At 44.4% G+C, this 17003-nt stretch overlaps 2 protein-coding genes across 9 annotated transcripts in view; one reads left to right on the plus strand and one right to left on the minus strand.

Moving 5' to 3' along the window:
* LOC115155604 (protein disulfide-isomerase A5) overlaps positions 1 to 8614 on the minus strand; it is a 54884-nt gene extending 46270 nt beyond the window's left edge. Inside the window, exons 1-2 of one of the 2 annotated variants that reach the window (XM_029702377.1) lie at positions 8510 to 8614; positions 184 to 310 (exon numbers count right to left, since the gene is read on the minus strand). In XM_029702377.1, the coding sequence (XP_029558237.1) occupies positions 184 to 310; positions 8510 to 8575 (193 nt within the window). In that variant the 5' untranslated portion in view covers positions 8576 to 8614. Of the gene's footprint in view, positions 1 to 183; positions 311 to 7473; positions 7568 to 8509 lie in introns of those variants that run through there. The other variant, XM_029702378.1, reaches the window with a different exon arrangement.
* Positions 8615 to 9726: 1112 nt separating this feature from the next.
* Positions 9727 to 17003, plus strand: part of LOC115155608 (semaphorin-5B) — a 311769-nt gene continuing 304492 nt past the window's right edge. For 4 of the 7 annotated variants that reach the window (XM_029702382.1, XM_029702385.1, XM_029702386.1 and 1 more), the window contains exon 1: positions 9729 to 9904. The gene's annotated coding sequence lies outside the window, so the exon portion shown is untranslated. Of the gene's footprint in view, positions 9905 to 10208; positions 10524 to 17003 lie in introns of those variants that run through there. The other 3 variants (XM_029702384.1, XM_029702388.1, XM_029702383.1) reach the window with 3 other exon arrangements.

The following is a 17003-nucleotide window of genomic DNA, read 5'->3' on the forward strand; positions in this document are numbered from 1 at the left end:
GACATTGGCTCTAACCCACCTGACTTAGTGTAGAGCACCAGGACATTGGCTCTAACCCACCTGACTTAGTGTAGAGCACCAGGACATTGGCTCTAACCCACCTGACTTAGTGTAGAGCACCAGGACATTGGCTCTAACCCACCTGACTTAGTGTAGAGCACCAGGACATTGGCTCTAACCCACCTGACTTAGTGTAGAGCACCAGGACATTGGTTCGGGTCCGGAGAAGCTTCTTGAAGTCCTTGTGTTCGCTGACCTTCTCTATGAGAGAGACCTTTACAGCCGCCTGCAGCACCGACACCATGCACACCTGAAGACATATTGATGGATAGATACTGTATTTATTCAGAGTGACCAACTCACACATCAGATGCTTCAGTGCAGAAGACAGGTCATTTTTGTGATATGAGATTGCCAGACACCTGATGTTCAAAACAAAACCTTATGTAGGTGGTCAGCATCAAAGTCGAAACAAAGACAGATTCTCATCTCATTGTGTGCGACTGTGGGAAGATACCGATTGCATATTCTTCGAGTCCTCGCTCCTTGTCTCCTTCTCAAAACCCATTGGATGAGAAAGCCAGAGGTCCCTCCCCTCTGACCTTCGCCTCCAATGGGTTTTGAGAAGGAGACAATGCAAGGAGTATGCTATTGAAATCTTCCGAGACATTCAAACAAGCTCCTTCCTATCACTCATCAAGTAATGTCCCAGTCGCCCAATCCCCGATGGAGTACAAAATGAGCTACCGATGTCCTCATTCATCAAATCAAGTGATGAGCGATATACTGTAACATGATATCAAAACAAGCACCTGTCGGGCACAGATTTTTAATTTCCCATGCTGGATACCTCGTATGGGCGTGACGGGAATTCAACACATTCTCGTCAGTACATTTCAATTAAAACGCAGAATGAAGAAGTGAAGCGTCATCTTGTTGTCTTCTTCTGTCTGGATGACTGATGAACTCCAGGGGGCATCCATCTCATTTCCTCCTCCTGTCTCTAGGTGTTGAATGTGGGAGGCTGGTGGCCGTGGTGCGGACGGGCAGTGTTGAGGAGATGACAAGGTGACGTCCCCTCGGTCGGAGACTCTAAAGACGGGTGTGTGGAGATGACAGTAAGGGGTAATTATAAAATGGGCTTTCGGGGCCGGCCGAGTGACACCGCTACTCTTCTCCACACCACCTCTCCTCTTGTCCGACAACATCTCTCCACCTCTGCCATCTACCCGTGCCTCTCCACCTCTCCCCACGTGCCTCTCCACCTCTCCCCCCGTGCCTCTCCCCTCTCCCCCCGTGCCTCTCCCCTCATCCGACACCCCTCCCCTAGAGAGTGGAGAGAGGAGGCACTGAAGCAACCACTGTGCAGAATGAAAGGGGAGCTTTAAAGTACAACTTAAGTGGGATATAATATCTATCCACCGCACTGTATCCACCGTACTGTATCCACCGTACTGTAGCCTACCTCACAAAAGAGTGACTGATAGCTGTGCTAAATTAGATTTGAAAATGCATCCATTTGAGACAACGTGGGAGTATGAACTAACTGTATACAAAAGAGTAGTTAAGGCAACAGACAAAAGTAGTATTGAAGTTTGTGCGGGACGGAGTCGGTCCTCAGCTATGGGTGCGGGACGGAGTCGGTCCTCAGCTATGGGTGCGGGACGGAGTCGGTCCTCAGCTATGGGTGCGGGACGGAGTCGGTCCTCAGCTATGGGTGCGGGACGGAGTCGGTCCTCAGCTATGGGTGTGGGACGGAGTCGGTCCTCAGCTATGGGTGCGGGACGGAGTCGGTCCTCAGCTATGGGTGCGGGACGGAGTCGGTCCTCAGCTATGGGTGCGGGACGGAGTCGGTCCTCAGCTATGGGTGCGGGACGGAGTCGGTCCTCAGCTATGGGTGCGGGACGGAGTCGGTCCTCAGCTATGGGTGCGAGACGGAGTCGGTCCTCAGCTATGGGTGCGGGATGGAGTCAGTCCTCAGCTATTTGAGAGCATCTGGAGGCAGCTCTTGTACTGAGGCAGGCCTATTTCACAGCTACGTGAACATTGGACCCTTTACAAATGTAAGAAAGGCTGGTGATGATTTCTGCCCCCAACGATCACATTTCTCCAGGCTCATTTACGGCCTAACAGAGTGGGTATGCATAATGCATACTGTTGAGAAGATCAACAGAAGGAATGATAAACAGAGCACAATCATATTCACAGGATGTGGATAGTTAGTATTATGGTGAAATGAAAGCAGTACTATAGAGAGGATGTGAGCAGCGTGGGAGAGGATGTGAGCAGCGTGGGAGAGGATGTGAGCAGCGTGGGAGAGGAGGTGAGCAGCGTGGGAGAGGAGGTGAGCAGCGTGGGAGAGGATGTGAGCAGCGTGGGAGAGGATGTGAGCAGCGTGGGAGAGGATGTGAGCAGCGTGGGAGAGGATGTGAGCAGCGTGGGAGAGGATGTGAGCAGCGTGGGAGAGGATGTGAGCAGCGTGGGAGAGGATGTGAGCAGCGTGGGAGAGGATGTGAGCAGCGTGGGAGAGGATGTGAGCAGCGTGGGAGAGGATGTGAGCAGCGTGGGAGAGGATGTGAGCAGCGTGGGAGAGGATGTGAGCATGGGAGAGGATGTGAGCGTGGGAGAGGATGTGAGCATGGGAGAGGATGTGAGCGTGGGAGAGGAGGTGAGCGTGGGAGAGGAACACGGACATCAGGATGGATGGAGCAACACACACACAGAATGAGGAGAGGATTTGCAAACCTTTTCTGGACCACTGACATTGTCGTGCTCGCCGCTCACGCATCACATCCCCTGACATTTGACAGGCAGCCAATACTGCAACAAGTCATATCAATGGCTGGGCTGCTGCCTGGCAATCGGTGCATTGGTCGGTTCCCCTACACTACCTATTACTAAAGCTTCCACTCGTTTGGCTTAGGCCATGACATGAGGGCACTGCTGTGAGTCAATGTGAGCAGCATCCTAATGACAGGACTGTCTGCCTTCACAATACACCGCACTCAGTCATGCGCACACACACACACACACACCCTAGGAGGACAGGTTTAGACTAGAGACCACACTCCTAATTGCTGGAGACAGACAGGAGAGACAGAGACAGGGGAATACAATGCATGCTAGGCAGCTAATCATCCACAGCTGCACATGTAGCTAGCTCTAGCTCCTCTTCATAGCCTCAGGGATGTCTGAGTGAGCAGTGGACGTAACGAGGGTGAAAAACAGGCCCCTTGGATGTTAGGCTCTTGTTTCATGATGTGGCTGTAACTGTAACACATTGTATTATGTCTTTGTTTAAGCTATTTCTAATAGCTTAAGCATCGATTCCTCAAACCTCAACGATGGCCAGATCTCTCATGGGACAGAGTTTGAGGCTGAAGAGGTGGTGATTTGTTTCTGAAGATAGTTGGTTAGGGAGTAGAACTGAAACTAACCAACTCAAACCCTCTTGCTACACCAATATGAGTCACCAATTCATGTCTTCTTGTTTGCATACACACTTTTAGGGATTATAGGACTTTTAACTTAAAATATTAAACATCACACTGTTTTAATATTTTAACTGTAAATGTTTAGATATTTTAAATGTAATGTTTCAGCATTTGTTATGCATTCAGGTACAGGAGCAATAAGGTCACCAATACAGAACAGGATCTTTCAGTCAGGCAAGCATAATGGGTCTGACTTAGCCCATGAATTGCTCTATGTCCCAGTCCACAATTAGAATCTATTGCAAATCCTTTGATTATTGATCAAATTCACTTCATATGCCATATCACAGCTAGGTGACATTTCCAATAAGACAGGCAGGCAGCTCTTTCTGTAGTGCACCCTGCAACTGCATCCTAAATGGCATCTTATGTATAGTGCTCTACTTTGACCAGGGCAGGGCCCATAGGACTCTGGTCTAAAGTAGTGCACTATATATAGAGGATATCGTACCACACCGGCCGTCCTACAATCTAAGCTAGATGCCCTCAATCTCACTGAAATTATCAAGGAAGCTACCAGGTACAACCCCAAATCCGTAAACATGGGCACCATCATAGATATCATCCTGACCAACTTGCCCTCTAAATACACCTCTGCTGTCTTCAACCAGGATCTCAGCGATCACTGCCTCATTGCCTGCGTCCGTTATGGGTCCGTGGTCAAACGACCACCCCTCATCTCTGTCAAACGCTCCCTAAAACACTTCAGCGAGCAGGCCTTCCTAATCGACCTGGCCCGGGTATCCTGGAAGGATATTGACCTCATCCCATCAGTAGAGGATGCCTGGTTGTTCTTTAAAAGTGCTTTCCTCTCCATCTTAAATAAGCATGCCCCATTCAAAAAACTTACAACTAATAACAGATATAGCCATTGGTTCACTCCAGACTTGACTGCCCTTGACCAGCACCCTGTGGCGTACTGCATTAGCTGCGAATAGTCCACGCGATATGCAACTTTTCAGGAAAGTCAGGAACCAATATAGACAGGCAGTTAGGAAAGCTAAGGCTAGCTTTTTCAAACAGAAATGTGCATCCTGCAGCACTAATTCCAAAACGTTTTGGGACACTAAAGTTAATGGAGAATAAGAGCACCTCCTCCCAGCTGCCCACTGCACTGAGACTAGGAAACACTGTCACCACCAATAAATCTACGATAATCGAGAATTTCAATAAGCATTTTTCTACGACTGGCCATGCTTTCCACCCGTCTACCCCTACCCCGGTCAACAGCCCTTCACCCCCCATAGCAACTTGCCCAAGCCCCCCCCCTCGCTTCTCCTTCATCCAAACCCAGACAGCTGATGTTCTGAAAGACCTGCAAAATCTGGATCCCAACAAAATCAGCTGGGCTAGACAATCTGGACCCTCTCTTCCTAAAATTATACGCCGCCATTGTTGCAACCCCTACTACTAGTCTGTTCAACCTCTCTTTCGTATCGTCTGAGATTCCTAAAGATTGGAAAGCGGCCGCGGTCATCCCCCTCTTCAAAAGGGGAGACACTCTAGACCCAAACTGTTACAGACCTATATCCACCCTGCCCTGCCTTTCTAAAGTCTTTGAAAGCCAAGTAAACAAACAGATCATCGAACATTTCGAATCCCACCGTACCTTCTCCGCTATACAATCTGGTTTCCGAGTTGGTCACGGGTGCACCTCAGCCATGCTCAAGGTCCTAAATGATATCATAACTGCCATCGATAAAAGACAGTACTGTGCAGCTGTATTCATCGACCTGGCCAAGGTTTTCGACTCTGTCAATCAGCGTATTCTTATCGGCAGACTCAACAGCCTTGGTTTCTCTAATGACTGCCTCGCCTGGTTCACTAACTACTTAGATATAGTTCAGTGTGTCAAATCGGAGGGCCTGTTGTCCGGACCTCTGGCAGTCTCTATGTGGGTGCCACAGGGTCCAATTCTCGGGCCGACTCTTTTCTCTGTATATATATCAATGATGTCGCTCTTGCTGCTGGTGATTCTCTGATCCACCTCTACGCAGACGACACCATTCTGTATACTTCTGGCCCTTCTTTGGACATTGTGTTAACAAACCTCCAGACGAGCTTCAAAGCCATACAACACTCCTTCCGTGGCTTCCAACTGCTCTTAATTGCTAGTAAAACTAAATGCATGCTCTTCAACCGATCGCTGCCAGCACCGCCCGTCCGACTAGCATCACTACTTTGGACGGTTCTGACTTAGAATATGTAGACAACTATAAACACCTAGGTGTCTGGCTAGACTGTAAACTCTCCTTCCAGACTCACATTAAGCATCTCCAATCCAAAATTAAATCTAGAATCGGCTTCCTATTTCGCAACAAAGCATCCTTCACTCATGCTGCCAATCATACCCTCATAAAACTGACTATCCTACCGATCCTTGACTTCGGCGATGTCATTTACAAAATAGCCTCCAACACTCTACTCAGCAAATTGGATGCAGTCTATCACAGTGCCATCTGTTTTGTCACCAAAGCCCCATATACTACCCACCACTGCGACCTGTATGCTCTCGTTGGCTGGCCCTTGAGTCATATTCGTCGCCAAACCCACTGGTACCAGGTCATCTACAAGTCTTTGTTAGGTAAAGCTCCGACTTATCTCAGCTCACTGGTCACCATAGCAACACCCACCCGTAGCACGCGCTCCAGCAGGTATATCTCGCTGGTCATCCCCAAAGCCAACACCTCCTTTGGCTGCCTTTCCTTCCAGTTCTCTGCTGCCAATGACTGGAACGAATTGCAAAAAAAAAAATCACTGAAGTTGGAGACTTATATCTCCCTCACTAACTTTAAGCGTCAGCTGTCAGAGCAGTTTACCGATCGCTGCAGCTGTACACAGCCCATCTGTAAATAGCCCATCAAACCAACTACCTACCTCATCCCCATATTTGTTTTTCTTCTCTTTTGCACACCAGTATTTCTATCTGCACATCCCCATCTGCACATATCACTCCAGTGTAAATTGATAAACGGTAATTACTTCGCCACTATTGGCCTATTTATTGCCTTACCTCCTTACTTCATTTGCACACACTGTATACAGATTTTCTATTGTGTTATTGACTGTACGTTTGTTAATCTCATGTGTAACTCTGTGTTGGTTTTGTCACACTGATTTGCTTTATCTTGGCCAGGTCACAGTTGTAAATGAGAACTTGTTCTCAACTGGCCACCTGGTTAAATAAAGTTGAAATAAAATAAAATTTGGGACAGAGCCCGAGCATTTGAATATATTAAGAAAGTCCATTATCACACTTTGCACCAACCTTCATCCCCCAAAAAGTGTCACGTTACATCAGTGTAAAAAATGCCACACTTACTAAGCAGCCAGCAGAGAGAAACCCAGGCTGGCGGCTCACTCTCCCAGAGCTCGCTTTCCCTCCATCTGGGGTGACAAATCTGCTTAATAAAAGTCGGCCCGTTTTAGGGGCCGTACTGAATCAGCGCAAATCAGACCGCTGTTCTGTTTGTCAAACTCTCTCCTTCATTTTGCTCTTGATTAATGAGACGAACAACAGCAATGGAGATCAACGTGTGTGGTGGCCCTTTTCAATAATCAACCACTGATCTTAGGAGATGGATTATGAACACCTCTTTCAAATGACCGATGTCCCAAATGGCACCCTATTCCCTATGGGTCCTGGTCAAAAGTAGTGCACTATATAGGAAATGGGGTGCAATTTGGGATGCAGGCAATGAGGTCCATCCTCTTTAATTGATTGAGATGGAGCCATTGATGTATGAATAAGTCTAGGGTGGTTAGTGTTAGTTGATGGGGAGGTGAAGAGGAACCTCAATCCAGATTGAAGAGGTTTAAAAAATTGCTTTGACACACAGCTAGGCAAGAAATACAGTGGGGCAGTCTTCAGCACACACAGAAACAGAGCAATCAGTCTCCCTTAATCTCCACACACACCCACCAAGATGTAATTTCCCCTGCCTGAAATCGCACAACAGTAGGCTACAGTAGCACCCACCTTTGTTTGACATGGTAGCCACTAAACCATACAACAGGACGCTGAACAGGAACGTTCCCAGGGCATAAGACTGGAATGAAGTGGAAATCCAGTCATGATGTGGCCAGTCTATCAAGGACTGAGCGAGGAGTTGGTTAAAATGTAGGCTAATGCAATGTAACATTTTTGTAGCAACCAACTAAGTTACATTTGTAGCAAACTTTACATCCAACAAGCAATGAATGTATCATTCACTCAATGAAAGTAAAGTATAACAATATATCATCAAATATTTTCAAATGACTGACCAACATACCCATGAGAGTCATAATAAACCAAACTGTGTTGAATCATAGCTAGCTGTAAGTGAATCTAAAGGACATTTTGATCATAACTGTAAACCACGTCAACCATAGAAAAAAGTAGCGACATGGTGGTGGTTAAGCAGTAAACGGTCATTGCTATCTGGGATCCTTGGGACGTCCCTACCCCCCATTGAAGTTGATATTTCTAATGCTTAGGGTTATGATTAGGGTATATATGTCCCAAGAAATCCGGAGAGCACTGAGCTAGGCATGCAGATGAATAGAAACCTGAATAGAAATCTTCAGCAATGTAACAGATTGATTGGTTTATATTGTAGATTATGCGGAATAACCGTTGATTATTTTCAAGTCTCTGTCCAACCAGGTTCATTTTGCGTTCTCAAAGGATTTCAATATACATTCTCGGGAGGGACACTAGATGCCTTCTGCTGGTAGTCTATTCACGAGGACGTTTTGATCAAATAATATGAAATGTAGGCGAATGTCGGTGTGTAACTACGGCGAGATGCAAGATATACTATATTCACTTGTTTTTTTAGGCTTAGGCTATTTTTGAGTCTCAAGTTCAGCCTCTGATTTAAAATTGCTAAGGCCGTGCTGTCAACTTTGGCTGCTTCACGAAGACGCGGAAAAGACACGCAGGCGTTTGCAGGTTTAATAAAAAATAAAATACATGTAATTAAAACATTAGGCTCATCGGTGTCTCTGTATATAATTCACAAACAACTTACCAAGAAGACGAATGTGTACATTTTCAGCTCTCTCATCCGACTCCCGTAGCGGTTCCAAGAAGCCATGATGCCGTTGCCACGTCTGGATACGCACGCGCAATCGGTTTTCCACGGATTCTTGAGCAGCCCGCAAAGCTGCTTAGGAAATGTAGTTTTGGAGGATATAGTTGGCATTGCAGGCATTGATTGCAGGCAGGTTGACGTTAACCCTTACCTTAACCATTCTGGAGTTAATGCCTAACCTTTAGATGTCTAAGTTAATGCCTAAACGTAACTTTAACCTTAAATATTCTGAGTTAATGCCTAAACTAAATGAAGCACCAGCTGTCAGAGCAGCTCACAGATCACTGCACCTGAACATAGCTCATCTGTAAATAGCCCATCCAGCTACCACATCCCCATACTGTATTTATTTATTTATTTATTTATGTATCTTGCTCCTTTGCACCCCAGTATCTCAACTTGCACATTCATCTTCTGCACATCTACCATTCCAATGTTTAATTGCTATATTGTAATTAATTTGCCACCATGGCCTATGTATTGCCTTACCTCTCTTATCCTACCTCATTTGCACATGCTGTATATAGATTTTTCTACTGTATTATTGACTGTATGTTTGTTTATTCCATGTGTAACTCTGTGTTGTTGTATGTGTCGAACTGCTTTGCTTTATCTTGGCCAGGTCGCAGTTGCAAATGAGAACTTGTTCTCAACTAGCCTACCTGGTTAAATAAAGGTAACACGTCAGAATTAGACTTTTGAGAAACATGGATGAACGTCTAATTCTGACGTGAGACTGTGAGAGCTAGTTGCAGCATGCACCTCTCATCACATTGTAGTACAGTGTCTATTTAAATGCAATGTTGCTAGGGCCTATGTTATTTATTTGCAAATACATGGGAACATCACCCAACCAAAGATCCACATCTGGAAAGCCAGTTTGATAAGGAGGTGTCATGAACTGCTCTCAACCTGTGCCAGTGGCGGGAATGGCCAGTCACACCACTCTGAACTAGTCAAACTTAAAATCTGAAATTAACTTCTACATCACATCACCAGATAATAATGAAATAAGTCATGTCAATGAAGTTTATTATAAGGCTATAGAACAGTGGGGCAATACCTCACAAGCCCTTACTCAATACTCCAAGTACTTTACGCGCTTGTTTTTTTAAAATGCAAATTCTCTCTTGTACACCCCTCTCAGTTGGAGTTGCGATGGTCCTTGTACTAGCATCCAAATCACAGAGAGAACGCAGTAACCAGCGCAGGTCGTTCTGTGAGCGACACATCGAAGAGAGGAGATACACTTCCAATGAGGTAGCCTGACGAATCAAGTTGAGCCCTCGAGTTTTGCGTGACATTTCGAACAAGTTGGAAAAAACATCAAAGGTAAGAATACAATTTAATTGATCTATTGGACGGTTCAATTGCATCCCTTGGTTGTATTTAAATATTTGCAGATGGCTCTACTGAATCTACTACAATTTACAATAGTAATTATATTTATATGTAACTTTTAAAAGGAAATATAGAAATCACTTTATAATCTTTAGCCTTTTATTCTGAAGTGAGTATCCTGTCCAAAAATGGTAATAGTTATAGATAAGGCATAAAACACACATTTGGTCAATTTATAAGGGATAGAATAGCCTATATTGAGCACCGTTTTCCCATTTTACATCTAAACCATTCAGCATAAGATTCATTTGAAGTTTCAGTTCACAAATGTTATTACTTAGATATATCAGTATTTCTGGGTGGCTCTTATTTTGTCCATTTTACCATACCTTGAATAGAGGGCTCTGTTGGCGTCGTAGTTTGTTCCATAATATCGCATATTTATTCAGAGCAGTTAGCGGTTCTTTTATACCGCTTCAGCTTTACTTTCTAATCACGTTCCAGCCGAGGATCAGAGGCATTTCTGGGGCCGCAGGAACCTACCGCCACATTTCCACTGTTACAAACTTACTTGTGTTGTGCTGTCCGTAATCAGGACCCGTGGAGTGAGGTGAGTTAGACAGATGTAGTTCCCACATGGTAGGCTACTGTCCAGATCAGCTTTTTATTTGTCTTTTTCTTTATATTCTCTTTTGTCCTGTGATTAGACATGTCTGTTTCTTAAACAACTTAGAATAGTGGTGACATAAAATAACATTGAAATGACTCATGCCGCTTGGAGAATAGACCTTGCACTGGTTGTCCCATTTTCTTTCGTCTTGCGCAACGGTTATTGTAGGTGCCAGGTTGAATGTGGATGATAATATTCAATATTTATTTCTACTGTCATCTCGCTGACACCAGGTTGAATATCAGTTTTACAGCGTACAGATTTTGCTGTAAAGCTGAGATAATAGTAGTCGTTTTCTCATAGAGAACATTAAATCAAAAAGCGACCGCGAATTAGCATCCCCTTATTCCCTTATTGCTACATGATGTGAAGTTGATTCATTATTAGGATGTCGAAATTATGAACATTAAACGAATACAATCAAAGGCCGAGTTATGAATAGCATTGATTCTGGTGGTAGGTGAAGTCTCTCTTCCCTTTACGCATCTCAGACACTTCTATTCTGTAAACCATGTTCACCCTGCGACCACATTGCGTAGAATAACATAGAATTACTTCAGTTATTACAACACAACTCAACAGAGAAACGGTAAATAATCAAGACTATGCTGAAACACCAACAGATTCCTTTATCAAGTTCAAGGCTCATTTCAAAATTGGTATTAAATGCCGTTTAGGATTGTACATTTTTAGAGAGCGATAGAGGGCAGTGTTCAGCGACGCTGCACAGCTGGAGAACCTACAGGCAGCTGAGAGAGAAAGAGAGAGAGAATACTAAAATACTTTACCAACTGCATTAGCCTGTCATATTTTCTTATGCTATTATATTTAAATAATATATATATCACTTATTCCTTGGGCCTGAAATACTGTCGCGAAAAAAAGTTGTTTTGTTGGGCTATAGAGTGAGAACAATGAGAGGCTATCTGACAGCACCGAAATCCGAGGTTTATCGTTTACTCCCCGCCGGTTTGTCTATGCAACCTCTGCCAACACATCTGTTTCTCTAAATGGATTGCAGCTGCACTGTTGAATGTTGTTCAAGATATCTGCATGTCAAATATATTTCAGCCCGTGAGCAGTTAGTTTATCAGTAGTCAGTCGGTACTCAGAAGTCTGACATAAAATTACATTGATTGTAATTAGATATACATGTTCAGTAGGTCCATAGCAACCAATTAGTTGCTATATGACTCCAAGCTCATGATGACTGTTTAAATTGGGTTTGTTTTTCCACAATCTTAGCATGGTGTTTGCGCACATCCGTGTCTGCAGTCCACTGGTACCGGCATTGCAATGCGCTTGGTTGTATCGCGTTTATTATTACGGTATTATTATTGACTTTTATTATTGACTTATTACTTTCGTGTTTATATTATACCCTTGGATACTCACTTTCATTATAGTCTACCTCAAGCACATGAATGTTGAGAATTTGTTTCTATCTTACACAGTCCTGTCGTCAACTTTTGTATAGACCGTGTGTCAGTAACAATACAAAGGGATTTTCCAGCCATTCACAATAGCATTGGGAAACAGTCACTGCACCAGGGAACTAATGGGAAGCATACTGCTCTGCTGACAGCTTCTTTGTCAGTCCCACAGTGTTGCACGTGACATAACACTGCCTACTCTAAGATTGCTCACATTGCTTTTTTTCTGATATGATTCTATCTAATCCTTGTTACTCAAACCTGGAGATGTTCACTGTGTCTTCCACCTGACACTCCTGTAATGAGACCAGGGTGATGTTTCCAGTCTCCAGTTGGCCCTGAGAAAACAAATATTCTAATTTGATGTGCACACCAAATGGCACGCTGTTGCACTTATAGTGCATTATATTTGACCAAATCTGGTCAAAAGTAGTGCACTATGAAGGGAATAGGTTGCCATTTGGGATGGAAGCTTGTTGGGATGGAAGCTTGTTGGGATGGAAACTTGTTCAGCGTCTTTACAACACCATGCCCTGAACAAATGTGCTGCCTACTCAATTAATATTCATACAAACCCCTACACGGACGGACATTAATTCAAGTGCTGTCTTAGGTTCCCGAGTCCGTCCTTTCAAATATAAAAAAGGTTTTCATCTTTGATGAACTTATGAGTGCCCTTGACAGTTCTTGGTTGGTGGGGGTACTGAACAAAGATTCTCTTTGAGACTAATACACACCAAAGCTTTGTGGACAGATGACTATAGTGGTGGTCTGTGTAACCATGGCGTCCACATATCTATCATTATATAGGGGGGAAGGGCGAAGTCAAAAGGCATCTGATATCAGCATAAATGATTTATGTTCATTAATAAGTCTGATGGGTGGAATAATGAGTCGATGGCCCTGATCAAAGTTTTAAGAGTGCATATTTATTAAGGCCTTGATATATGGATTATTTCTGACGTCGGTGGTCAGCGCATCAAATGAGAGGGAACAACTGTGATAAAAGTTTACTGCAGACAGATCGAGGAACTTGATCTGACCAACCGGCCGTCTGTAGATATTAGGCCTACCAGGATAGGAAAAAAGGACACCGTGGATGCGTCTGAAATGGCACCCTATTCCCTATTTAGTTCATTACTTTTGACCAGAGCCTATGCGTCTAAAATGGCACCCTATTCCCTATTTAGTGCGCTACTTTTGACCAGAGCCCTATATCAGACGCAGCCCATGCTCAATATAATCCTGACCTCTGGATGGTGGAGAAGAGAGAGTGCGTATGTCAGAGCCAGAGGAGATAACAGAGACTATACAGTGCAGTTTCTGGTCTGGTGTTCTGTACTTGAAGAGAGGTACAGTGCACGCAGGGGGGCTTTAAAAGCGTTCAGAGACTTCCTCTGTTACTCCTATCACCTTTAGCACCATTTCATATGCATGCAACCACTTTATCTACAGCTGCCAGCTAATGTTGATGTGAGAATGTGATACAAAAAAAATGTTGGGCCCACAATTTAATGACATTGATTGAACTACATTCATAGGGTCTCCACATAATAACGTTATGCCAGTGTTATTTTTCTCAAATCATTACTGAATAGTCAAACATTGGCATTCTAGAGGCCTCCTGCTGCTATACAGACAGATTCATAATAAGATTGCCCCTGAGTTGTTCTGTCAGCAATGAATCTTGACAATAATAAGCAGAGCTAGATAACACCTCAACTATTGATCTGTCACTTGGCACAGAGAAGTTGTTTACATATTCTACGCTTTTACACTGGTGGAATTTTGAGTGAAGGACACCACTGCTTTCAAAGCAACCTGCCAATGCCATGCTTTGACTTAAAGATGCCCTCAGAACTGCTGTAAGGCTGTCTGGATGTGATGTACCTCCTTCCCTTTCCAGTCTGTGGAGTTTGGTTTTGCATGTTGATCTTTGTTCAGGGCTGTGGACCATTGGAGGCAAAGTGAAAGGACAGTGATCTATCCTTTAAAAGTTGGACTCAGTTCATGTGGTAATTGGGTTGGTGCTCACCAGAAAACCCAGACTATGTAGCACCCCACATGGCTTTTCAGAGAAAACATCTCTCTGGTGTGTTTGGTGGTATTAGTGTTGGATCCAAAAATGTGTGTGTGCGTGTGTGTGTGTCAAATCAAATCAAATGTATTTGTCACATACATATGGTTAGCAGATGTTAATGCGAGTGTAGCGAAATGCTTGTGCTTCTAGTTCCGACCATGCAGTAATATTCCGACCGTGTCTGTGTGTGTGTGTGTGTTTGTGTGTGTGTGTGTGTGTGTGTGCGTGCGTGCGTGCGTGTGAGCGTGCATGAACACAAACAGTCAAGTAAATACATTGGAATAATAGCTGGAGGCACATTGACTTGTGAAGTCCCCTCCTTCATCTTGCTATCTATCTGGAGATAGCTGTTTGTTTGTCACCTGGTGTTGATGATAGGTTCCCTCCCTGATGGGGATTGTCATGGGGCTAATTTAGGGTGAGAAGGACAGGTTAGTGTCCCCGACTCCTTGTGCTCTCAACTCTCTCTGCCTCAAAGCCATCTCTCTCTCTCTTTCTCTCTCTCTCTCTCTCTCTCTCTCTCTCTCTCTCTCTCTCTCTCTCTCTCTCTCTCTCCCTCTCTCTCTCTCTCCTCTCTCTCTCTCTCTCCTCTCTCTCTCTCTCTCTCTCTCTCTCTCTCTCTCTCTCTCTCTCTCTCTCTCTCTCTCTCTCTCTCTCTCTCTCTCTCTCTCTCTCTCTCTCTCTCTCTCTCTCTCCCTCTCTCTCTCGCTCTCTCTCTCTCTTTCTCTTCCTCTGCCTCTCTGTCTGAAAACACCATCTATTTCCCCTGCTGCCAGTTGACAGGAATAATACTGGTGCCGTTGTGGCCTGCCGAGCAGAGCCCTAGATCTTTCATGTGATGGGGAAAGCAAACATAATGGAAAGGTCCTATTTAGCAGAGTGATAGCTGGGACCTGTTGCCTGTTTGATTCATTATTTCACTTGCCATTAAGGAGGTAAAAATAAAGGCTCCGGAGCTCCTGTTCTAGGATAGCTCAGACTATTGTGTTTTTGTCACGTTGCCAGCAAAATACAGGGTACATTTCAGTCAATTACTTTTGTTAGGTTTCATGGGAATAAGGAAGTGAGGGTAGAGTGTTGAGTGGATGAAAAATGATTGTTAACACAAGACAATCTATACTAGAGAGCAAAGGAATAGCCTGCATAGCGTTTCTCTCTGGGTGGGGAGGTTGCTCGCACAGAGTGAATGGATGTGAATGAATTATTCTATGAAATCTGTCTGGACTCTGACTGGACCCATTCAATCTCTCAGGACCTATGGTGGTCATTGTGTTTAAATACTGTGTGCTTGGTGTGTTTGTCTCTGTGTGTGTCCCAAATGTCACCCTATTCCCTATACAGTGCAGTCATTTTAACCAGGGCAAATATAGTTCACTATATAGGGAATAGGGCTCCATTTGAGACACATCCCTAGTGTGTAACCTGGTCTCTGTGGTTCGCTGCACCAGCCAGCACCACCAGCCAGCACCACCAGCCAGCACCACCAGCCTGTGAAATCCGATATGGTCGCTACTATCTACAACCGCTAATTAATGCTTGATGCGAGTGAACAGGCTCACTTTGTCTTATTGTTGTTGTTATTTTCCTCCTCCTCCCCTCCTTATTGTTGTTGTTATTTTCCTCCTCCTCCCCTCCTTATTGTTGTTGTTGTTGTTGTTATTTTCCTCCTCCTCCCCTCCTTATTGTTGTTGTTGTTGTTGTTATTTTCCTCCTCCTCCCCTCCTTATTGTTGTTGTTATTGGAGAAGGAAGAGAAGACAATGGCTACTTAAAGTCTGGAAGTAAAACATTTATATTTTTAAGTCCTGAAATTCAGTTGAATGACAGTCTGGTCAACAATTTATAACACACACACACACACACACACACACACACACACACACACACACACACACACATCTGTTTGTTTAGGTTTGTTTATAGTCTTGAAGGTACACTATAGTGTATGTATGCCATCCAAACATCAACTGATCATATATATTATGTATTGATGATATGCTTTTATTGTTGGACAACTCTCTATGAATTCTTTCAGCTTTTGTTATTACATTTCTGTCCATCACCCCCCCCCCCCCCCCCCCCCCCCCCCGCTGTTAAAGGAGGGCCAGCTGTAGTTGTATGTGAGGCGGACGTGAAGGCTTTTATGTCCCATCGCTCACAGCTCTGTCCAGCCCAACAAGGCCTCAATGAGGAGCAGAAAGAAAGAGGGGTGAGGCAGGAAACACTCCCACAGTTGATTTGGCCATTGTGGGGGAGGAACACTTTTCCCATTGATGCCGTGGATACATATTGAAATGGTGAACCCCCCCCAAAAAAAGCTTTAGGAAGGGGCTCTTTGAGAGCAACAGGCGACCCAGAGGACTGTGGTAGGAGATGGGTGTTAGAGGCTTTGTGGTGATGGTGGAAACATTGTCCCTGCTCCAGTGATTTAATACCCCTGTATTCAAGAAGGAGCTCTTTCTGACTGTCCCTGTGTGTGACGAGCTGTGTGTGCGTGTAGGCCTCTGAGGCTGTCTCTCTCCTCTCCATAGCCCCTTTGAGGTTTCAGTCTTGAGGCCTTTAGCCCAGGGTCAATGTCTCGTAGGAACAGGTCCTTTGTGAAAGTGGAAATGCACTCTCACTCAATACAAATCCTATTCCTTTCCTTTTAGACTTGCCATAGGTAAAGAAGCCTCTAACAGTGAATAGCTGTCGGTTTGGTTGGGAAGGTATATTACTGGAGACATGAGAAGTAAACCACCAGAATTTGTGTCTTTCAAGACATCTAGTGGCCCGATTTTCTGTTACTTACAAAAAGGACTTTAGATTCCGGTAACTTTGGTAAATTACGAGTAGCTTTGCAACCCTTGTTGTAGGATCTGGGTTCTCAGCTTCTATATTTTGTGGAAGGGGGAGCATATACTATCCT

The sequence above is a fragment of the Salmo trutta genome, chromosome 20 (assembly GCF_901001165.1).
Source record: "Salmo trutta chromosome 20, fSalTru1.1, whole genome shotgun sequence".
Lineage (NCBI taxonomy): Eukaryota > Metazoa > Chordata > Actinopteri > Salmoniformes > Salmonidae > Salmo > Salmo trutta.